The 23754-nt window shown below is 44.6% G+C and overlaps 1 protein-coding gene across 2 annotated transcripts; it reads right to left on the bottom strand.

The window, feature by feature from the left end:
• Positions 1 to 10566: 10566 nt before the first annotated feature.
• Positions 10567 to 18138, bottom strand: LOC109763388 (glutaminyl-peptide cyclotransferase-like). 2 transcript variants are annotated; one of them, XM_073504965.1, is made up of 11 exons: positions 17931 to 18138; positions 17555 to 17611; positions 17162 to 17197; positions 16880 to 16944; positions 16685 to 16748; positions 16244 to 16361; positions 16069 to 16166; positions 15452 to 15522; positions 15302 to 15329; positions 15062 to 15116; positions 10567 to 10957 (listed from the first exon to the last, which is right to left on the bottom strand). In XM_073504965.1, exons 1-11 carry the CDS (start codon positions 18087 to 18089, stop codon positions 10926 to 10928), a joined length of 783 nt encoding a protein of 260 aa, XP_073361066.1. In that variant the 5' UTR covers positions 18090 to 18138; the 3' UTR covers positions 10567 to 10925. The 2 variants fall into 2 exon arrangements, with proteins under 2 accessions (XP_073361066.1, XP_073361065.1); XM_073504964.1 differs by lacking the exon at positions 10567 to 10957 and adding an exon at positions 14737 to 14969 and having other exon boundaries at positions 17931 to 18137.
• Between the last annotated feature and the right edge of the window lie 5616 nt (positions 18139 to 23754).

Raw genomic sequence — 23754 nt, 5'->3', positions numbered from 1 at the left:
ACATAGATTTTATTTATCTAGGAGGTGGTGAACCGGAAATTCCAACCGACCCTATTGTCGAGAGGTTAAATTTAGTTGAAGAAGAAAACAATTACTTGAAGGAAAAAATAAAAAAAATTGAGGAGGAGAAGTTGATATTGGAGTTGCATGTTGCGGATGTCGTCGATGATCACAAGATCAAGATGGATGCAATGCGCTTGAAGATTAGAAAGGTTAGAAAATATGCCATTCATACCGAGGCTTGGTATCATTATGCCGTTGGATCAATTGTTACCTTGGTTGCGATTATGATCGCATTTGTTTTCGCATTGAAATGTTTTACATAGTTTCAATGTATGGTTTAATTAATTAGATGCTCTGGAGAGCTATATGTTGTTAGATGAGAACTATGTATGTACTTTGGTTTTAATGTGATGATGAACTTCTATTAATTTGGTCACTTAATTATCTATTCATGATGTTCTGTAATGGTTTTTGACACACTTAATTATATATAATGCACGCAGATGAACCGGCAATGGATGTATGGTGACAGATACACCTCTGAGTACATTAAGGGCGTGCATGATTTTCTCGAAGTGGCTGAGGCAAACAAGCAGAATGGTTTTATGTGTTGTCCATGCCCTACATGCCCTAGAGGCAGTAATAATAGTTACTTTGTATCTCCAAGTTTGTAATGAATGTTTATGATCCATGCTATAACTGCAATGATTCTCGAGTCTACAATATCCACGAGGCTCGGAGGGAACTCATATGCACGTGTGGTATAATAAACGGTAAAATATATTCCTAGTCTTGCCTCTAAGACTAGCTCAAGTATTGCATGATGATCCTGTTTCCTGATCATGGGCATGACTATGCCGGCAATTTTGAGGGCACAAGTTTGGTAGAACGCTTGTGTTGAATCAACCCGGATTGATGTTATGCTATGAGATACCTTCGTCACAAGTTTATGGTTAATATCATTGAGATAGTTAATGTTTGCATAATTCCTTAGACCATGAGAGTATCAAGTTCCTTCGTGCTTGCTTCGTCAACTTTGGGGTTTGTTAAACGTCATCCGTAACTGGGTGGCTATTACGGCAGCTTTCGGGTTCACGGAAAAGTATAGGAAGTAACAAGATAGCTCAAGATTGGGATTTGCTCCTCCGACGATGGAGAGATATACTCGGGCCCTCTCGGTGTAACGGTATCCATCATCGTATGGCCAGACACATTGTGATTTGATCACTGGGATGCCGGAACACGGAAACGAGAAAAGAGAACAAAACCGGTAACGAGGTAACTTGCATGGTGGACAAATTGTTCGTCCATGGGCATGCAATAAATCTCACCTCGGGTGTTTGTGATATATCGCGAAGCAACAGGAATAGCTCACTGCAACTGGAGGTTCACTCGAATATTCATTCGTGTGGGTATAGGGGTCAATATGGGTGTCCACGGCTCCGATGTTGATCATTGATCGGAAGGGATTCCAGGTCATGTCTATACTTCACCGAACCTATAGGGTCACACGCTTAAGGGTCATCTATCTGGTGAATACTAGACAGGGAGTCTGAGAGAAAATCACCGAAAAAGTTTCGGACACCGAAAAGTTTCGGACTGCGGAATCGTACCGCAGAGAGAGGTCATCGGATAAGTTTCGATGATACCGAAAAGTTGTTTCGGGATACACCATTAAGTCAAATTGGTTTCGGCACATGCCTGATAATTCTTGGAGGATGCCAGAATCATTCTTGAAGCTTTTTGGAATTTTCTGAGATAAAAACCGGAAATGTTCCGGAGCTGCCGGAGCCACTTCAGATGCTTTTCGCAGATGAAAATCACTAAACCGGAATTGTTTCGGAACGCGTTGAAAATAATTTTGGTGGGTACTGGAAATGTTCTAAGCCCACATAAATATTTTCAGTTCGAACAGACGCTGAAAAATGTCGTCGTGAATAGTGAAAGTGCTTTTTGGGATATTTTATGGTGAGTCACCTTTTGGGATATCTCCAAAAGGCTTCTAGAAGGGCTTGGGGGCCAAGCATGCTCCTCATGGGGGTCCCCCAAGGGGGTTGGCCGGCCACATGTGTGGGGCTCCATGGAGCTCCACTTCACTCCCCACTATGCCCTTCATGTGTGACATTTGCATGGGCATTTTGGGTTTTTGTGAGCCATCCCTACCCCTTGGCTTTCCTATAAATAGAGGAGGAGTGGGCAGCCCAAAGCTCATCCCTTGCTCTCATACACATGCCATGCATTATCTGGCTTCTTCTCTCCCTCCCACGAAAAGAGTTTCGTAGAGCCGTAAGGCTGTCTGGGTTCCGGCAGGAACTAGTTCTGGACGGCGAAGCCCTGCCGGATAGCTGACACCGTATGTGTGCAACCCCGTAGAGAGATTGTAGTTTCGATCTTTTGCCCGAGGGGCTGTTCGAGTGTCCTCCCGAAGGGCTGTCCGAGTCTTCGTCCGAGTTCCGAGGGTCCTCCCGAAGGGCTGTCCGCGACATTGTCCGGGGGACTGTCCGACCGCCTCCCGAAGGGCTGTCCGGAGAGGGAGTACATCCTCGCGGTTGGGAGGTTGTAAATCCTAGCTGCGGGGATCTGCACCGACGATCTACACCGACTCTTCTTCCGCTGCGCTTCGAGTCGGTACAGATCAGATCAAACCTTGTATGCAGTCTCCATAGTGGTCCTGGGCATGCTCGCTATACCGAAAATTTTCGTTTTCTGTCGCGTTCCCCAACAATGCGAAAGTCAAAAGGAGAAGCTGAAGTTCGATCGCATGTTAGAGGATCACAAAAAAGGGTTGTACCCCAATTGGGAAGATGGCAACACAAAGCTCGGTACCGTACTAGAATTGCTGCAGTGGAAGGCAGAGAATGTTGTGCCTGACAAAGGATTTGAGAAGCTATTGAAAATATTGAAGAAGAAGCTTCCAAAGGATAAAAAATTGCCCAATAGTACATACGCAGCAAAGAAGGTCGTATGCCCTCTAGGATTGGAGGTGCAGAAGATACATGCATGCCCTAATGACTTCATGCTCTACCGCGGTGCGTACAAGGATCTGAACGCATGCCTGGTATGCGGTGCATTGCGGTATAAGATCAGACGAGATGACCCTGGTGATGTTGACGGCGAGCCCCCCAGGAAGAGGGTTCCTGCGAAGGTGATGTGGTATGCTCCTATAATACCACGGTTGAAACGTCTGTTCAGAAACGAAGAGCATGCCAAGTTGATGCGATGGCACAGTGAGGACCGTAAGAAAGATGGGAAGTTGAGAGCACCCGCTGACGGGTCGCAGTGGAGAAAAATCGAGAGAAAGTACTGGGCTGAGTTTGCAGCTGACCCAAGGAACGTATGGTTTGGTTTAAGCGCGGATGGCATTAATCCTTTCGGGGAGCAGAGCAGCAATCACAGCACCTGGCCTGTGACTCTATGTATGTATAATCTTCCTCCTTGGATGTGCATGAAGCGGAAGTTCATTATGATGCCAGTTCTCATCCAAGGCCCTAAGCAACCCGGCAACGGCATTGATGTGTACCTAAGGCCATTAGTTGAAGAACTTTTATAGCTGTGGAATGGAAACGGTGTACATACGTGGGATGAGCACAAACACGAGGAATTTAACCTGCACGCGTTGCTGTTTGTAACCATCCACGATTGGCCCGCTCTCAGTAACCTTTTAGGACAGACAAACAAGGGATACCACGCATGCACGCACTGTTTAGATGACACTGAAAGTATATACCTGGACAAATGCAGGAAGAATGTGTACCTGGGCCATCGTCGATTTCTTCCGACCAACCATCAATGTCGAAAGAAAGGCAAGCATTTCAAAGGCGAGGCAGATCACCGGAAGAAGCCCGCCATGCGTACCGGTGATCACATACTTGCTATGGTCAATGATTTACACGTAATCTTTGGAAAGGGTCCCGGCGGACTAGCTGTTCCGAATGACGCTGAGGGACACACACCCATGTGGAAGAAGAAATCTATATTTTGGGACCTACCCTACTGGAAAGACCTAGAGGTCCGCTCTTCAATCGACATGATGCACGTGACGAAGAACCTTTGCGTGAACCTGCTAGGCTTCTTGGGCGTGTATGGGAAGACAAAAGATACACCTGAGGCACGGGAGGACCTGCAATGTTTGCACGAAAAAGACGGCATGCCTCCGAAGCAGTATCAAGGTCCTGCCAGCTACGCTCTTACGAAAGAAGAGAAAGAAATCTTCTTTGAATGCCTGCTCAGTATGAAGGTCCCGACTGGCTTCTCGTCGAATATAAAGGGAATAATAAATATGCCAGAGAAAAAGTTCCAGAACCTAAAGTCTCATGACTGCCACATGATTATGACGCAACTGCTTCCGGTTGCATTGAGGGGGCTTCTACCGGAAAACTTCCGATTAGCCATTGTGAAGCTATGTGCATTCCTCAATGCAATCTCTCAGAAGGTGATCGATCTATAAATCATACCAAGGCTAAGGAGTGATGTGGCGCAATGTCTTGTCAGTTTCGAGCTGGTGTTCCCACCATCCTTCTTCAATATCATGACGCACGTCCTAGATCATCTAGTCGACGAGATTGTCATTCTGGGGCCCGTATTTCTACACAATATGATCCCCTTTGAGAGGTTCATGGGAGTCCTAAAGAAATATGTCCGTAACCGTGCTAGGCCAGAAGGAAGCATCTCCATGGGCCATCAAACAGAGGATGTCATTGGGTTTTGTGTTGACTTCATTCCTGGCCTTAAGAACATAGGTCTCCCTAAATCACGGTATGAGGGGAGACTGACTGGAAAAGGCACGCTAGGAGCGGACTCAATAATATGCAGGGATGGGCATTCTTGGTCTCAAGCACACTACACAGTTCTACAGAACACTACCTCGGTGACCCCGTATGTCGATGAACACAAGAACAGTCTGCAGTTGGTTGGATTACATGTGAACACATCAGGACTTTCAGCAGTTGGTTGGAAACACGTCTCAGAGGTGACACCACTATTTGTGATGAGTTGTACTCGTTGTCCAGGGGACCATCTTCGACTGTATTGACTTACAAAGGATACGAGATAAATGGGAATACATTTTACACGATCGCCCAAGATCAAAAGAGCACCAACCAAAACAGCGGTGTCCGCTTTGATGCAGCAACCAAGAGGGGAAAGGACACGTATTATGGTTACATAATGGACATATGGGAACTTGACTACGGACATGATTTTAAGGTCCCTTTGTTTAAGTGCAAATGGGTCAATCTGTCAGGAGGCGGGGTACATGTAGACCCACAGTACCGAATGACAACAGTGGATCTGAACACTCTTGGGTATACTGACGAACCGTTCGTCCTAGCCAATGATGTGGCACAGGTTATCTATGTGAAGGACATGTCTACCAGACCGAGAAAAAAAAAGATAAGGAAGCGAATACATCATACGATGAGCCAAAGCGCCACATAGTTCTTTCAGGAAAAAGGGACATTGTGGGAGTGGAGGGCAAGACAGACATGTCTGAAGATTATGAAAAGTTTCATGAAATTCCTCCCTTCAAAGTCAAGGCTGACCCAAGCATCCTGATAAACGATGAAGATTATCCATGGTTACGGCGCAATAAGCAAATGACACAAGCGAAGAAAAAGTGAAGACTTTCTCCCGCAACTATTATGATTATACCATGCCAACTTTGTAACACACGAGTATGATACCATTGTCCGTTTTGCACACTAAGTGCATCTAGTTTTTGCCGTAACCCTCTCAACTTTCTTGCACATGCTATGTGGATGAAATGATGATACCATGCCAACTTTCAACCTTTTCAGAGTACATTTGAAATGCTTTTCAATTTTAGGGTCTTATAGCTCAAAATAATTAGTAAATGCATGAAAAATGGTGCATGAAAAATAACAAATAAAATAAATAACTAATTAGAAACAAAATAATATAAACTTTATTAAAATATATAAGTAGAAACAAAATAAAATAAACTTTAATAAAATTTATGAAACTAAAATTAACAAAGTATTTTCTGTTCAAAACATTATAAGAAACCTCTAGTATTATTGAAACTAAAATCATATAAAATTGATGCAACTAAAATTATCGAAGTATTTTCTGTTCAAAATCATTAAAAGCAAAAAGAATTTTCATAAATAACTTTTTTTGATAGAAACTTTAATAGCAAAAAGAATTATCATAAAGTAAAATAAATAAGTAATTAGAAACAAAATAAAATAAAATAAATAAGTATTTTGTTGTAAGTAGAAACAAAATAAAATAAATAAAGCAAAAAAGAAAACAAGAAAACCGGGAAAAAATAAAAAAATGCCACCTACTGGGCCACCACGGCCTGAATACGACTAGAAACCCATCAATGGGCCAGGATTCAGGCCCGCAGAAGGCCCAACAGGCCCACATGCATAGCAGTGCAAGATTTGGCCCGTAAGCCTGCAATGGAGACGAGCTCGAGAGGGTTGGCGCAGCAGCGCTTATAAACCACTCTCGAGCTCTCTCAACTAGCGAGGTGGGACTAAACTTTGGCCGCGACGCGGGCAGCACATGTCCTTTGGTCCCGGTTGGTTGCACCAACCGGGACTAAAGGGTGCATTGGTCCCGGTTGGTGCCACGAACCGGGACCAAAGCTCTTGGTATATAACCAACACTTGTGAAAATTTTCAATCTTCATCTCGCAGTTGCCCCTGACGACCCCTCGACGCCATCAACGCCGCCCGCCGCCCCCGCCGTCGCCGTCGCCCGCGCTCGTCGTCGCCGTCGCCCTCGCCCTCGCCGTCGCCACGCCCTCGCCCGACGGCGTCGCCGCGCGCCGTCCCTCCCCCGACGCGCGCCGCCCTGCCCCGCGCCCTCGCCGTCACCGCGCCCTCGCCCGTCGCCGTCGCCCGCGCCCGTCGTCGCCGTCGCCCGCGCCCTCGCCCGATGTCGTCGCCGCGCCGTCCCTGCCCCGACGCGCGCCGCCCCTGCCCCGCGCCCTCGCCGTCGCCGCGCCCTCGCCCGTCGCCGTCGCCGACTGTAATGATGTTTTAAATATATTTTTTAGATATATGTATTTTTTTATGTATGTTCATATATGTATGTATGTATTTTTTACATGTTTTTTGTATGTATGTATGTATTTTTTCAACTGTAATGATGTTTGAAAATTACATATATGCAAAAGTTAGATTTTTAGAAAGGAATTTGAATAGGTTTTTAGCAAGGAATTTGAATCTGGTTCAAATTTCATTTGAATGAAATTTGAAAATTTTGAACTATGGATCAGAAGGTTTTTGGTGAAATGGAGTGTGGGTACTGTCATGAAGTTGGAGTAATTTTTGTGGTTGTAAAAGAGTTAGGAAAAGTTTTATATATGCAAAAGTTACATTTTTAGAAAAGTTTTATGTATCTAGCTAGGAAAGGAAGAAGAAGAAAAAGAAGGAGAGGAAAAACGAAAATAAGAAGAGGAAGAAAGGAGAAGAAGAGGAGAGGAAGAAGAGGAGAAATAAATAAGAGGAGGAAAAAAGAAGAAAAAGAAGAGGAGAAGAAGAAAGGAATAGAGGAGAAGAAGAAAAAAATAGATATCTATTTTTTCTTCTTCTCCTCTATGCCTTTCTTCTTTTTCTTATTTTTTTCTTCGATCTTCTCCTCTATTCCTTTCTTCTTCTCCTCTTTTTATTTCTTCTTCGTCTTCTTATTTTTTATCGGGTATGTCGTTGTCGATATACCCCCTCCCCGATAACATTATTTTCCCATGTATGTATGTCGTCGTTGTCGATATATATATAACTCCCTCCCAGATAACTTCGACATGATGGACGGTCGATATTTATACCCCCTCTCGACCATGATAACTTATACCACGGGAGCACCCCCCGGCCCTCTCGCTCGACCAAAACTCTCGAGGACACCCAAACCCTAGAAAAAAACGATGTTGGTCTCCTACCCACTCCCGCCGCGCCCTTACCCTTGAAGCGTTGCCGAGGCCACCCCAAACCCGGAATAAGCTAGGTCTACGTTTGCACTAATATATCCACCTGCTGTCATGTTTGTGTAATAATTGCCATGTTGTAATATTTGCAGAAACAATGGAGCACGGACGAGACGAGCAAGCGGAAGAGGTGTTGGGGGACATAATCTTAGCCGGAGGTGATATCTTGTCGTATCTTAACGACAATGATGGTCTGGAAGAACAGGGTGAAGAAGCAGGCTACGGTGATCGAAGAGTGGAGGAGGACAGACATGATTATGATGGCTCTGGTGACCCAATGCTGGTGCAAGAAGGAGCCCGTGGTGACGGCTCCGGTGACCGAACAGAGTCCGTTCAGGTAAATATATTAGTTAAGCCTGTGCTGACTAGCTAATTGATGCATTCATTGTTTTGGTATGTACACATATTAATTAACACTCGTCTTTCTTCTTTTTTTAGCCCTCCGGATCGAGCACAACTTCGGTAAAGAGACGAGGCCCGAAGAGAAAGTTGCGCTCAGATGAAGGTTTGAGATCACAGCAATCGCGCGCGACGGCCAGCCGATTGAACCCATCCGGACAAAGGATGCATTTGCTGCTCACTGCGGGGTTCTAGTTAGGGACAAGATCCTGATCAGCATCCACAAATGGTATAAGCCTAAGAAGGAAGACCCTGAGGTGTCTTATGTCAATGATATGCAGAAAGATGATCTTTAGACTGAGCTGAAGGCAAATTTCACCCTACCGCCAGAGGAGGATCCGGAGAATCCAGTTAAAGAGCAATTAATCAAGTCTCATGCTCTTAAGAAGATGGCAGACCTATTCAGGAGGTGGAAGAATGAGCTAAAAACGTTTGTCGACAAAGAAGAGACACCAGAATTCATCGGCCGGTATGAGAAGATCAGAGATCACTGGCCCGCATTTGTGGCCCACAAGACATCGGAAAAGAGTAAGAAGATGTCAGCGACAAACAAGAAGAATGCTGCGAAGAAGAAGCTTCACCATCGCACGGGGTCAGGTGGCTACCTCAAAGCCCGGCCTAAGTGGGCCAAGGCTGAGAATGATCTAATTGATAAAGGGATCGAACCACAGACAATGAACTGGCCAGACCGTTGCCGGACTTGGTTCTTCGGGGCTGGCGGAAAATTGGACCCTGTATCAGAGAGGTGCATTTGGACGGACGAGCTTTTGAGAATACCAGTCAAGAGGCTTCAGCAGTATATCGATGCAGCGCAGGAAGGGACGTTCGTTCCAGACAGAGAGAACGACGAGCTCACAATGGCCTTCGGGAATCCTGAGCACCCTGGACGGACACGAGGCACGCCAAGCTCCGTTCCGTGGAAGGCAGGTTTTCTAGACGCAGACGGTTACAAAAGCCAGGAGAGGAGGAAAAAAGTGGAGCAGACCCAAATTTAGAAGCTGCACGAAAGGGTTCAAGTGCTAGAGGAACGAGACGGCAATCGACATGCCGAAACTACCCCCGAAGCTGCCCCGCCATCTCAGCGGAGAAGCAGCGTGGCTTCCACCGAGCTGCTTCAGCCGGAGCATGTCTTGACGGCTCCTGCTAGCTACCCCGTGGATGCTATCACGGAGTCTCAACATTGCCATCTTATGACGCAGTGGCAGAACTTCAAAGTCAAGGCGGCTGTTGGCTCTGTTTTACCTCCTGAACCCGACGCAACCTACCACTGCCGGCCGATTCCAATAGGATATGCTAGGGTGATGGTGGATGAAATAACGAAGGGATTTGAGGACCTCCGGCTTGACCACCCTACCGGTGAAGGGGAGACTCGGCTGGGTTCTGCTCTGAAGACTCCATGCCTATGGCGGAAGGAGCTCATCAACCTTCCGAACTGGACGCCTCCAGCGAGTAAGGGCACTCCGCCTCCTCCTCCGCCTCCTCCTCCGGCAAGTGATCAGGGCACTCAGCCTCCTTCTCCGGCGCGTGGCGGCACTCCGCCTCCTGCTCCGGCGAGTGATCATGGCACTCAGCCTCCTTCTCCGGCGCGTGGCGGCACTCTGCCTCCTTCTCCGCCTGCGCCGGCGTGCCAGAGCAGCCAGCCTCCTCCTTCTCCGCCTCGTCAGCAAGGGCGGAAGAGACCCGCCGCCGCTCCGGCTGCTCCGGCACGTCGTAGTCCTTCTCCTCCGCCTCGTCAGCAAGGAAAGAAGACAGCCGCAGCCGCTCCGTCTGCTCTGCCGGCGTCTAGCAGTACAGCCAGAGGCGGGAGGCAATACAGATTCGGTCCTTCTCTGAAGACTCCAGTGAAGTTACCATACGAGAGGACCGAGGAGGAAACCACGAAGATCGTGCAAGCCGAAGTGACGAACTTCTTTGAAGGGGTGAAAGCAAATAAACATCCACCTCCGGAGTTCTTCCAGTTTTTCAATCAAAAGGCCCTCGATAAATCAACGATCACTTGCTACTGTCTGTAAGTAGTAATACTTCTGTGATTAAGTCTCTCTATATAGGTCAGCTCTTTCATTGCATGTATTTATAATTATCCTCACTATATTATGCAGATTGAAGATCGCCGAATTGAAGAAAAGACAAATCGGTGATATTGGGTTCATTAACACAAATCTCATAGATGCAACTGAGGTTAAATATCATGCCGAAAATACCGAGGCCAACTTGCTACGATCGTTGGTAATAAATGAAAACAAAGATATAATACTCTTTCCTTACAACTTCAAGTGAGTGTTACTGTCCTTTGCATATTCGGTTTCCCTTATTAGTACAGGTTATAGTAATGTAATTGATGACTTATGCATGCGTGCGCAGCTTCCACTATATTCTCCTAGAGATTAAGCTTGAGCAGGGAGTAGTAACCGTCTTAGACTCGAGACGAAAAAATCCCCAGGACTATGCGGACATGACTCAAATGCTCGAGAAGTAAGTTAAATCGATCATTATCCACCATATCAGCAACTTTGTTCATTTCCTGATATCAAGTAATTGTTTTCTTTGTCTGGCAGGGTTTGGAGAAAATTCACCAAAAAAGCTCCGGGACTGCCGAAGAAGCTGCAATTTAAACACCCGAAAGTAAGTACTATAGTAGCATGTTCCGCGCATCTGCTAGTGATTCAAGCGCTAGTTTCATCAATACCATTTAGCATGATTGCTTATCAGTTTGATTGACCTCTATTTCTTGTAAAGTGGTTGTGGCAGGAACCCGGGAATAATTACTGTGGATACTACGTTTGCGAGTCCATCCGCTACACGACCTGTGAGCGGGGCTACTCTGACGAACAATATGAAGTGCGTAAGCAATAATATTCACAATTTTATTTTATTACCATCATTTGTGTTGAGTTTCATTTATTCATATATATATGTATTGACCCCCTTCTTCAAATTAGATCTTTCGGATGCGGGATGAACTCCTGGCACCAGATCGTATGCGAGCAATTCAAGAGGAATTGGCGGCATTCTTCCTTGACCACGTGATCGCTGAAAATGGAGAATACTATGTGGACCCTGTGTTCTTACAATTTAATTAGGAGATTATATTGTAAGAGATAATTATTGTATATATGTAGCCGGTAGTGTCGGATAGATATACGAGAACTTGTTGTTCGACCAATCTCTCAGAGAAGGAGAGGTGGTCGATATCACTTCTCTCTGTATGCATATGTTCATGACGATCTTCCGTTTCCTTCATTTGCTTACTAGCTAGCGTGTCTAGTCCTCTCCATACGTATATAGTACGTAGCGTCGACCAAGCACGGAGATAAGAGATGACACTTCTCTCTATTAATTAGCTAGTTAACACAATATATGAAACACCTAAATTAACCCCCCAAAACCCCCAACCCCCCCCCCCCCCCTTTCAAAAAAACAAAAACCCCAGCCCCTGAAATGCTGACGCGTGGATGCCTATTGGTCCCGATTAGTGCCACCAACCGGGACCAAAGGCCCTCCTGCCTGGGCTCACCGCACCGGCCACGTGGAGGCCCATCTGTCCCGGTTCGCGTAAGAACCGGGACTAAAGGGTTAGGGCATTAGTAACGACCCGTTAGTCCCGGTTCAAAACCGGGACAAAAGGCCCTTACCAACCGGGACAATAGGCCCTTTTTCTACTAGTGTCACCACCCCTATTGCTCCAACTACCAGCTCTTTGCAACAGCGGCATCATCGTCTTGGCCATTGATGCGGTTCTCGTCTCTCATCTTTGGTTCATCGTGGTGTTCTGGGGTCTGTCTCCGGTAACGCTTCATTGGATTGTCTGGGTTGCAGGCTTGGTAAGCATATTCAACTACCCTATCCTCATAGTGAGTCAGTGTCCGAGCGCCCCTTTGACCTCATTCACTCTGATGTTTGGGGTCCGGCTCCCTTCGCTTCAAAAGGGGGTCTTCACTACTACATTATCTTTATAGATGATTTTTCCCGGTACACTTGGATCTACTTTATGTCTTCTCGTAGTGAGGTCTTGTCTATATACAAAAAATTTGCTGCCATGGTTCATACCCAGTTTTCCACTCCTATTCGTGTTTTTCGTGCAGATTCAGCTGGTGAGTATATCTCCCATGCACTGTGAGGATTCCTTCCTTAGCAGGGTACTCTTGCCCAGTTCTCTTGTCCTGGTGCTCATGCTCAGAATGGTGTGGCTGAGCGCGAGCATCGTCACCTTCTTGAGACGGCGCGTGCGATGATGATCGCTGCCTCTCTTCCGCCTCACTTCTGGGCTGAGGCTGTTACTACTTCCACCTATCTCATCAACATTCAGCCATCTGCTGCTCTACAGGGTGGTATTCCTCTTGAGCGTCTTTCTGGTCATTCTCCTGATTATTCGGCGCGTCGTTTGTTTGGTTGTGTTTGCTATGTTTTACTTGCTCCTCGTGAACGCACCAAACTGACTGCTCAGTCTGTTGAGTGTGTCTTTCTCAGATACAGTGATGAGCATAAGGGCTATCGGTGTTGGGATCCTGTCGGTCGCCGGATGCGTATTTCCAGGGATGTCACCTTTGATGAGTCTCATCCCTTCTACCTGCGTCCATCCTCCTCGGCATTTTCCATGGAGGACATCTCTTTTCTTACGTTTCCGGATACACCTCCCTCTGTGCCCAATATTCCTACTCCCCGTCCCGCTGTTGCAGATCCGACATCGTCTTCTCCTATGGTTTCTTCTCCTCCCTCATCGCATGACTCTCCACCTTCATCACCGATACCTTCCTCTTCTCCACCTTCATCACCGATACCTTCCTCTTCTTCACCTTCATCACTGATACATTCCCCATCTCCATCTCTAGTGATTCCACCTCTCCCCTCCTTTCCTTTCCATTACACTCGTCGTCGACGTGTTGTGGATGAGTCTACTGATGTGCCCACTACTTCTGGTGTGTCGTCTTCCTCCTCTCAACCGACTTATGGTCTTCGTTCTCGGCCTTGTCCGCCCCCCGACTGATATTCTCCTTCTCGCTATGGTCTTTCGACCATTGTTGAGCCAACTTCTTATCGAGATGCTCTTATCCATCCTGAATGGCAGTTTGCCATGGCAGAGGAGATTGCTGCCCTTGAGCGTAACGACACGTGGGATCTAGTTTCTCTTCCTCCCCATGTTCGTCCCATCACTTGTAAGTGAGTCTATAAGATGAAAACCCGCTTTGATGGTTCTCTTGAGCGTTATAAAGCTCGCCTCGTAGCTCGTGGCATGGTTTGCCGCCTTCGTCGCTCTCTTTATGGCCTTAAGCAAGCCCCCCACGCTTGGTCTAAGTGTTTTGCCTCTGTGGTCACTGCAGCTGGTTTTTCGCCAAGTGCTCATGATCCAGTGCTGTTTGTCCACCTTTCTTCTCGTGGTCGTACTCTTCTTCTTCTATATGTTGATGACATGATCATCACTGGTGATGATTATGAGTACATTGCCTTTGTCAAGGCCCGTCTCAGTGAGCAGTTTCTTATGTCTGATCTTGGTCCTCTTCGTTACTTTCTTGGGATTGAGGTTTCCTCCACCTCTGATGGCTTTTTTATTTCCCAAGAAAAGTATATCCAGGATCTTCTTACTCGTGCGGCTCTTAGTGACGAGCGCACTGTTGAGACTCCTATGGAGCTCATTGTTAACCTTCGTGCTTCTGATGGTGAGCTCCTGTCTGATCCGACGCGTTATTGTCATCTTGTTGGGAGCCTTGTCTATCTTGCTGTTACTCGTCAAGATATCTCCTATCCTGTCCATATTCTGAGTCAGTTTGTTTCCGCTCCCACTACAGTTCACTATAGTCACCTTCTTCGTGTTCTACGATATCTTCGTGGCACGATCTCCCATCGTCTGTTTTTTTCCCCCGTTCCATCTCGCTACAGCTCCAGGCCTATTAGGATGCTACGTGGGCTAGTGATCCTTCGGATCGCCATTCACTTCCTGCTTACTGTGTTTTTCTTGGTGGTTCTCTCATTGCCTGGAAGACAAAGAAACAGACTGCAATGTCCCGTTCGTGTGCAGAGGCCGAGTTGAGAGCTATGGCTCTTCTGACGGCAGAGGCGACTTGGCTACGATGGTTACTGGAGGATTTTGGTGTTTCTGTTACTACACCTACCACCCTCTTGTCCGACAGTACAAGCACTATCAGTATTGCACGCGACCCCGTGAAGCATGAGCTTACCAAGCATATTGGCGTTGATGCTTTTTACGTGCGTGCTACTGTGCAGGATCATGTTGTTTCTCTTCAGTATGTGTGTTCCGAGTTACAGTTAGCGGACTTCTTCACGAAGGCCCAGACTAGAGCGCAACATAGATTTCACCTCTCCAAACTCAGTGTTGTAGATCCACCATGAGTTTGAGGGGGGGGGGGGGGGGGGTGGTGTTAGAGTTATATTGGTGATGGCCTTTGGCCTTTTGTATTCTAGCCTTTTGGCATCCTCTTGTACATATATATGATGGCTTTGGCCTCCTAGTAATACAAGTTGCATAATCATAACAAGGGAAAATTCCCGGAACCCGGAATTATGATCCTTGGACATAGCTGCTCTATAGACCCATCTGGTGGCCCCTCAATGTGACGTAGCTTAATCTCATATAGCGTTGGCCATAATTTTCCGGTCACTGCAAGTGCCGAAAGGGTTCATCATGGTTCCCAGATTTTTGAATCTAAGAGGCTTGGCAACAAACAGAGAAATGCGAGCACTAGAACTCACCGAACAATCTGTGGTTGTCTTCATCCCAAGCTATACCATTTAGAACGTCATGAGCCTGGATTATGAAACAGATCGGTGTCATGTAACCATCACTATGAGATTTGGATAACAAGATCTTGTGTGCGTTCATGCAAATTGAACAAAATGTAACTCACTCCAACAAGTATGATAAAAAAAGGAGATCACAGAATGAGGAAACATCCAAGCACAATATTAACAAGTAAACGATAAACCACTTACCATATTACCTGAATTCGGTGAGTGATGCCTGCATGAACCACATCAATAGTTATTTCAGAAACAGCTACTACAAAAATAGAAATATGTATGAATAGTCTCAACTGATGGTAATATAAATAGAAAAACATAAGCTATTTATGTGCAACATACCTCAGCTCATGAAGAAAAACCCAACCCACCACTATGCCACTATCAGGGGAAATTATAGCGATGCAATCTGTCTACATGTAATAGTTTGGAATACTCAGAATTGCAGCACAGTATTACAACAAATTGGCAGGGCTGCTGACGACTTATGGGAAATGGAACCAATAACCAGTTGAAGTGGCAAGCTAATACTCGTATTTGTCATTGCTCTAATCAATTTTCACTTTCACTCCACAGTTGACTAGAAAAAAAATGTCTTGCATTAAATCCGAGCCAATTTATTTTTGCCAAAGAAAAATTGGCCAATTTTCATTTCTACCAATGGCCTATTTTGCAGTACCAATCACCAATCCCCAAAAGGGCGACACACAAGGAAAATCGTTAAATCTTAGTAAATATTGAGGCATGCTACTTCATCATATTTTGTGAACACTTTATCCACATTTTGTCTGGATCAAGCATTTACGGATGACACAACGGAATGTTGTGGCAACAATATTCTAATGGAAAATGTTCTGGCCCTCCAGCCCTTGATGAACATATTAGTTAATAAAAAAATAAAATTGGTACTCTAGAATGACTATTCAGCATTTCGAGGAAGGAGGAAGAAGACAACTAACCTTGAAGGCATTTGCCCATACTTCACCGTTTATGTATTCAAGTTCATTAAGATACCTAACGTCATTATCTTGATATTTCACAGGCACCATCCTCATGACTACATCCCAGGAAATGCCGAATATAAGAGACGGAAGTCTGAAAGCTAGAAGAACCTCAAGCACAATGAATGATTACCCTGATGAGATTCTGGATCTATCTGGTACAAAGTTGAGGTACCATCACTGCCGAAAACAACCTTCCCATCTGTAGCTAGCCCCCACCCGTCACGCATTTTGTGGGAAAAACTACCACACTTCACAAGACAACATATTAACTAGACACCCAATACATTAGTAAAAAATGACCGTAAATGAGCAGGAAATAAAAGGAGTGCCCTATGTTTGGTACAGTTAATTGCCTCAGTCACTGTTCAAATATACGTAGGGCTGATAGCAAATGCATATTTCACCAAATGAGCACCCCCCCCCCCCCCCCCCCCCGCCCCCCGCCCCCACACACAGACAATTCATATCCAAAATATGTGTGAGCTTAAGATCACTGGCTGGGAGTTCACAACAGAAACAGTAAAGCATCATCTGTTACTATATCAAGCAGAGAACAGGGGCAGGAACATACTTTACTAAAGTTGTGTCGATCGTACGTAAATCCAACATTCGTCAACCAAGTAAGTTGAAACAATCTACAGACGGAAGTAAAAAAATAGATGAGATAAGGCCGTACATGACAGAATATAAGCAAATAACTACCTATATTCAAGATAGCAATTGTTGTGCAAAGACTCTGAAACAAAATTGAGGTTAATCTAGCAACCTATCGCCGAGAAGTGTTAGACCTTCTCCAAACATTTTCTCGTCCATTTGGTGCAGAACTAAAACCTGAGAAATGGCAAAGTGATAAGCAAAAAGTTCTGTTGTACTCCCTCCGTCACAAAACAAGTGTCGCTGGTTTAGTACAACTTTGTAGTAACTCAGCCACACTTATTTTGGCACAGAGGGAGTAGTTCAGTGTAGAATGAATAGCAGAGGTCGGATATGTGGCAAAAAAAATTAGACTATGCTAAGATAAATATGATAAGAGAAGTATTTATCGTACCTTTCCTGTTTGAAGATCAACCTTTCGCACGGATGACTGTTGAACAACCAAGAGGGAGATACATATTTAGTGATTTTAGAGACTCAGTTAATGATACAAGAAAAAGAAACACACAACATGCTGCATAAAAGGATTATGCATCGATCATGTATAGGTTCTTACATAACTCGGAGTAGTTGCTAGGTGGGAGTTATCAAAACCAACAGCAGTCAACTAAAAGTACAACTAACTGACTGCCACTGTCATTTTAATCAAACCAAGAGAGCTTCAGACCGCATACTGACTATGAAACTAATCTGCTAGTGGTATAGAAACATCGTCGCTGGAGGGATTGATCTAGGGAAAGATTACATGGAGGAAAGATATGAAGTCAGCAAGAAGGGAAACATTTACCCTGCCAAAAAGGCCAGTGGACTCGAAAAGAGTGTCATTTCCTCCATACAAGAGGCCCTGCAATGCAAACACAATATGGAGATTAGATCCTCATTTCTTCCAACCTATATCATATATAAAACTAACTAATACATTATTTGTAGTAACATGCCAGTCAATTTGCACGGTTTCTTTGCATTGAACGTCAGGCTTAATAACACAAATAAATAAACTTCAGGCCTAATAATCACTGAGAGACATACTACTATTAGTATACTTACTAGTACTAAACTAGTACAGTAAGTACGTACTAGTAATCACACAAGTGGCTAGGAAGTAATTCCACATGGGAGGCCATGGGATGGGAATAGGATCAATGGCAAAGAAGCGTAAGTACCTCTGTGAAGGCCTCCGGATCGTGAGGGTACTCGCGCATCAGGTCGAACGAGTAGAACCTGGTGGCGAGCGTAGCAGTTGGTGGGAGCCCGAGGAGGGTGAGGAGCATGGCGGGGATAATGAAGATAAGTACCGAGTGTCGGACGAGGAGCGGCGGCATGCTGGCAGCGTCGGGGAAAAACGATGTGACTCAAAGCGTCGTCGGCAGCGGATATGCATGTTAGTATCTATATGTATCTATTCATATCTATATCTATATCTATCTATCTATCTATCTATAATTATATTTATACTAATTATGCACTACTAATAAAAAAATAGAAACCATATTTTGTGGGTCCGAATTATATGGTTCAGATATAATCTTTTCCCCCTTACGGATAGTGAAAGCGCAGGTTTACTCTCACGCGGGGGGGGGGGGGGGGGGGGATGAGAGATTTTTAAAAATTCGTCAAACTCTGATGAATTTGACGAAAATTAGAGTGACGAAATAGCAAGAGAAGCGAAACTAAGTCATCAGACAAACATAAGGCATGCACACATGATAAATACAAATGATGAACATGCAATCATACAGTCATTCAAGCACGAGGAAGATGAACTGAAGAATTAGATTACAACAAGATGAAAATATTCAGTTCAAGTTCTTCACCAGGATAGATCACAAATTCTTACGCAACGGAATAACGTAAAGGTAAGGGTTGATGAATTTGAAATCAGGTAGGCTTGATTAAGACACATCGATTTGGTAGACCAGTTCCAGTTGCTGGATCAACTGTACATCTGGTTGAGAGAGCTGAGCATGAGCTCTCAAGACACTTAGTCATCACCGTATTCCTCTTGAGCCAAGGTCACTTAGACTTCGCCTAATCATTCATGGTAAGTCTTCAAGGTAGACTTCTAAAACATTAACAGACTTATTCACCAGCACACCACAATTACTCTTGGGTGCTCATAACTTAACATCTAACTGTCTGGAAGAATGATAGTCTTCAAAGGTAACAAGCGTCGATCACACAGATCAATCTCTTTAGTGATGGTCAATCACTTTGGCTCTGGTTGGGGTTTTCCACACTTAGGATTCTCTCAAAGTCGTGGGAGGATGGTTTGCTCTCAAATGACAAGTGTCAAGTTCTCTCGGAGCAGCTAACCGACTGGTGGTTGTGGGGGGCGGCTATTTATAGCCAGGAGGCAACCCAACATTAATTGTCATAAATGCCCTTTGGACATGACCATTGACAGGTTAAGCATCCACTCGTGAGCTGGCATGCGGCCCAGCAACGGTCGGAAATTTTAGCTCTCAATTTTGTTGGGGCACTCAGTTTCCTCACGATAGGCATATCGCACTGGCGAAATCCTAACTATGAAAATGTGACTTGTGTAAGTATATGTTTGAGCATCACTATGAAAATGTGAAATATGTTCTACCTAGACCCCTCTTTAATAGTACGGTTTTTTATGACTGAAATAATAAGAGAAACTATGAAAAAAATGTCTTAAAGCTTCAAAGTCTTCACATCAATTTCTTCAGAGGTCGTACCAATTTTTTCACTTGAAGAAATACATTTTTAGGGGTCGTCTTTCCTGGGTTAAATCAAATCTTTAGGGACAATAATTCCTGTGTACACTCGCAAACACATTAGTCCCTTAACCTATTTGTTTTCAATACTGCAAAACTACTAAGGGGCATTACAATCACCTCCTTTTTGGTGATTGATGAAAAATTGGTTAAGTTTTCAACGGGAGTAAATAATGAAAGTGTAAGAACAGAGTATGAAGAAATTGGCTACATGATATTGAGGAACTCCCCCTCAAGATGTGCATATGATACTTGTGCAGAAAAGGCTAGCTATGGCGTGTAATAAATGGCCTTGCTGGCGTGGACACACCACACCACCAATATGGCGCCATTGTTAAATAATAGTGATGGCATTGGTGCCCACGTCAGCAGTATTATACGTGTTGCTGGCGTGCCACGTGTACAATGCCATCATTGTAATCGCTCACCTAGGGACACAATGTATTTTGCATGCCACCAACATTGCGTGCACGAAAAAAATATTTTTCCACTCCATCCAACATTTAGAATTTCACACTAAAACTAAGCACGCATAGAACATTACACAATAGAACAATACCAATTAATAGAAAATTACGAGTTAATAAGTGACAATCTCACAAATAGTGGTAGATCACTAATAAAATGACAATCATCGTCTCTTGACAAACACGAGCTAAAACAATAGTAAATAGCGCTAATAAGCAGTTTATTTAGCATCGATGGCCCCGCCACACACATACTTTTAAATGAGTTCGATGACCAAGTCATGGCGCCGGGTGTTCCTGATAGTGACTAATATGGCCTGTCCAACCCGGAGATTCTTGCCAGCAAGGAAGTTGTTCCACCCCACGGTGCTCAAATCAGTGCGACCGTCCGTGTCGACTGCGTAAGCATAGGTGGTGATGGAACCCCTGTTGGTAAGGCATAGTCTGGCAATGCCTGCTTCATCCAGCTCAATGCCATAACTCTCACATAACCTCTTAGGTAATTTTGAAAAACAATATGATAAATGAGCATATGATGCATCACATTACTACACTAAGCATATCACAACAGTACTACACTAAGCATATCACAACAGTACTACACACTAAGCATATGATGCATCACATTACTACACTAAACATATCATCAAATTCTACACCTACACTAAGCATATCACATTACTACACTAAGAATATCATCACATTACTACACAATAAGACTATTCATCACCTTGGGTGCAGAATAATTTATTCTTCACCCGAGGTAATCTTACGATCGTTTCATAAATAAATTACATTTGGATTACAAAGAGTTAAACTCATATTGAATCATTACATAAAATTTGGCATAATAAAACAAAAATATAGGTCATAACACAAGGAAAATTGTATTTTATGTGTATTTTACACTATGTATTTACGTATGTAATTTTATGTAACATAACATATTTCTTACGACAATTGTATATTTTTTTACAGTCTCTTGTATGTATGAAATAAGACAAAATTTACGGAACTTAAAATTATGGTGCATTGATGTTAAAATAGAAGGGGTGAAGAATAGCTCCTTGCGCCGCCCGGCCACCCACCGCTCATCCGCCTCCTTTCCCCTCGCCGCCTCCCGCCTCCACTATTTCCTTTCTCGCTGACCTCGGCCCAATGTGGCGGCCCCCATGGCCAGATCCCGCCCCATCCAGACCAAGTCGGTCCACTTCCCCGCCTGGACCGTCAAGGCCATCGCCGGCGTGTGATCCAGCAGGCAGGGCAACACTCGGAGGTGTGGCGGTGGCCCAACACCGATCGGGGCGGGGGGGTGCCTCCTCCGCCTGGCCTCCTTCCCACCGCCGGCAGCACGAGGCTCTGCCCCCACATGCGTGCAGTTTAGTTCTCCCAGAGATGTAGTCTGCCGTCATGCTGTGTTATAGCTCCACATCATTGCGTGTGTGGTGCACCATCGTTGCTGCCGCAGCTCGGTAGCTCGTCCCTATGCATTTCGGCCCACTAGGTCGACGACTTCCCCGCGACTGCAACTTTGCACACGAGCGTGCAATTTTGCCCATGGGGGAGTGCAGCTCGACCAACGGGGGTGTGCAGTTCAGCCCATGTTGTTCCGTCGAATTCGCACGTGCACGGGTAGTTCCCCTGGACTATGCAAACATCGTCGATTTTATGAGGGGTTCACTATGAATGTTGGAGAGGTTCGCTCCTCTGTGGGGGTCCTTTTTTCAGTTTCAGGTAGTTCGCTTTGTGAGCTCTTCTAACACTTTTTTGTTTTTCTTTAAATCTGGTCCAGTACAGTTCGTTTGGTATGTTGGAGAGGTTCATTATAAAGAAGAAAAAAAGGTTGATGCAGCCCACTTCGAGGAGTTCTATGGTCCACTTCAGTCAAATGTATTTTTTGGTTGGAAAAATGCAGTCCGTTCAGGCACTGCTTGTTGTTTGTGTGCCTCGTGTGTGAAGTTCTTTTTTTGTTTGTACTTTTAAGGGTTGTTTTTTTGATGAAATCATAATGTACAAAAAATTATGCAGTCCACTCGCTCAGTCCATATGGTCTAGTCGACCGGTCTACACGCTGAAAGAATAATAAGTATAAAAAGGCCAAAAAAACTTATGTGGTTCACTTTGGGTAGTGTCATGATTCACTTTCAGTAGTGTTGCGGTACACATAGGCGGTCTACGCCCAATGTGAAAGTGCAAAAATGTTAGGGAAACGACAAAAATAAAGAATGTGGTTCACTTTTCAATCGTGTTGCGGTTCACTTGCCCTTGTCTCTACGTTTCACTCGCGTCCACAAAAAAAGTTAGAAAAAAAGACAAAAGAAATCATAAAAAAGTTAAAAAAAATCAAAGAAACCATGAAGTTCACGCGACTGTCTGATGCAGTGTGATTTTCAGTCTAAAAGCAGTGTGTTCTTTTGTCTGGTGCAGTTCCCTCGTCGATTTCGGTGTCGCGAAAAACAGAGTGTTCGTATTTCGGTAAATTCAAAATTGCTCATAAACCGTAAAGAATTAGAGAGCATGTTCTACATAAAAAAGTTGTGCCTCGTCGATATCTTTCCAACATCGTATAATTTGAATCATTCCGATCAGCGGTTTGTAAAAATTTCGGGAAAAACGGCCGCTGCCTCTCATCGTCAGCCGCATAATTTTTAAAATTAACTAAAAACCGTAAGGGATCTCAAAAACATTTCAACATATGAAAGTTGCGCCTCGTCCGTAGCTTTCCAACGGCGTATCATACGCCTCGTTTCGACAAGCGGTTCAAAAACTCGAGCGAAAACAGTATCGAAAATTGCAAAAAATTGGAAAAAAATACAATTCCGCGATTTAGTAAATTTAAAACTGCTCTTAAACCGTAACGAATTAGATAAAATATGAAAAAGATGCGCCTCGACGTTATCTTTACAACGGTGTATCATTTGCTTCATTCCGACACGCGGTTTAGAAAAAACGCGAAAAACGCTCGTTGCCACTCGTCGTGAGTCGCACCGTTCAACATGACGAAGTTGCGCTTAATCCATAGCTTTTCAACCGTATATTACACGCCTCGTTCCGATAAACTTAAAAAACTAGAGTGAAAAAGGTGCCGAAAAAACACAGCGTGTAATTTTTTGGCGACCGGAAGTTCACTCGCCTGAGTAGTGTAACACACTTGGTTCAAACAATGACGCGCAATTGCGTTGAGCGTGCAGTGCGGAAGTGTTATCAGAATAGTTATTCTGCTAATATTAGCAGAATAGACCGGCTGTATCATCAAATTACTAGCTACACTAAGCATATCATCACATTACTAGCTACACTAAGCATATTATCAAATCCTACATTAAGCATGTATCATTGCATAACTATAGTAAGCATATCATCAAATACTATACTAAGCATATATCATCACATTACTACACTAAATGTATCATCAAATTCTACACTAAGCATTTATCATCACATTACACTAAGCATATCAAATTACTACACTAAGTATCATACCATGTCATGGCGGTTAATATTCGTCCTTGTTAGGCTGGTCATGAATGGCATGCCGACGTAGTCATCACGCGAAGGAAGTATGTCCCGGAGGTTGCCCGATTCGTCCTCACTCAGCCTCATTCTTTGGGCATAGAGGGCTTCATCAAGTGGGTCCTCGTCATCTTTGTCCTCCGAGTTGATGTAGATAACAGCCAGCCTTGGCGTCTATCTTTTGAAAGAGAAGCTGCTCAATTCACCCCTATTGAGATGCATGTGGGCGATAAACAATCCCATTCATTCCTCCAATCTGGGATGTC

Source organism: Aegilops tauschii, chromosome 7 (genome assembly GCF_002575655.3).
Source record: "Aegilops tauschii subsp. strangulata cultivar AL8/78 chromosome 7, Aet v6.0, whole genome shotgun sequence".
NCBI lineage: Eukaryota > Viridiplantae > Streptophyta > Magnoliopsida > Poales > Poaceae > Aegilops > Aegilops tauschii.
The sequence above is the reverse complement of the archived record's forward strand: the minus strand, read 5'-3'. Positions and strand labels throughout refer to the sequence as shown.

Coding starts and splice junctions, on each gene's coding strand:
- LOC109763388 (XM_073504964.1), bottom strand. CDS start 18,089: ATGCCGCCGCTCCTCGTCCGACACTCGGTACTTATCTTCATTATCCCC. Junction 16,945..17,161: donor TTGATCTTCAAACAGGAAAG/GTACGATAAATA, acceptor GCCATTTCTCAG/GTTTTAGTTCTGCACCAAAT. Junction 14,970..15,061: donor AGACAACCACAGATTGTTCG/GTGAGTTCTAGT, acceptor CGGCACTTGCAG/TGACCGGAAAATTATGGCCA.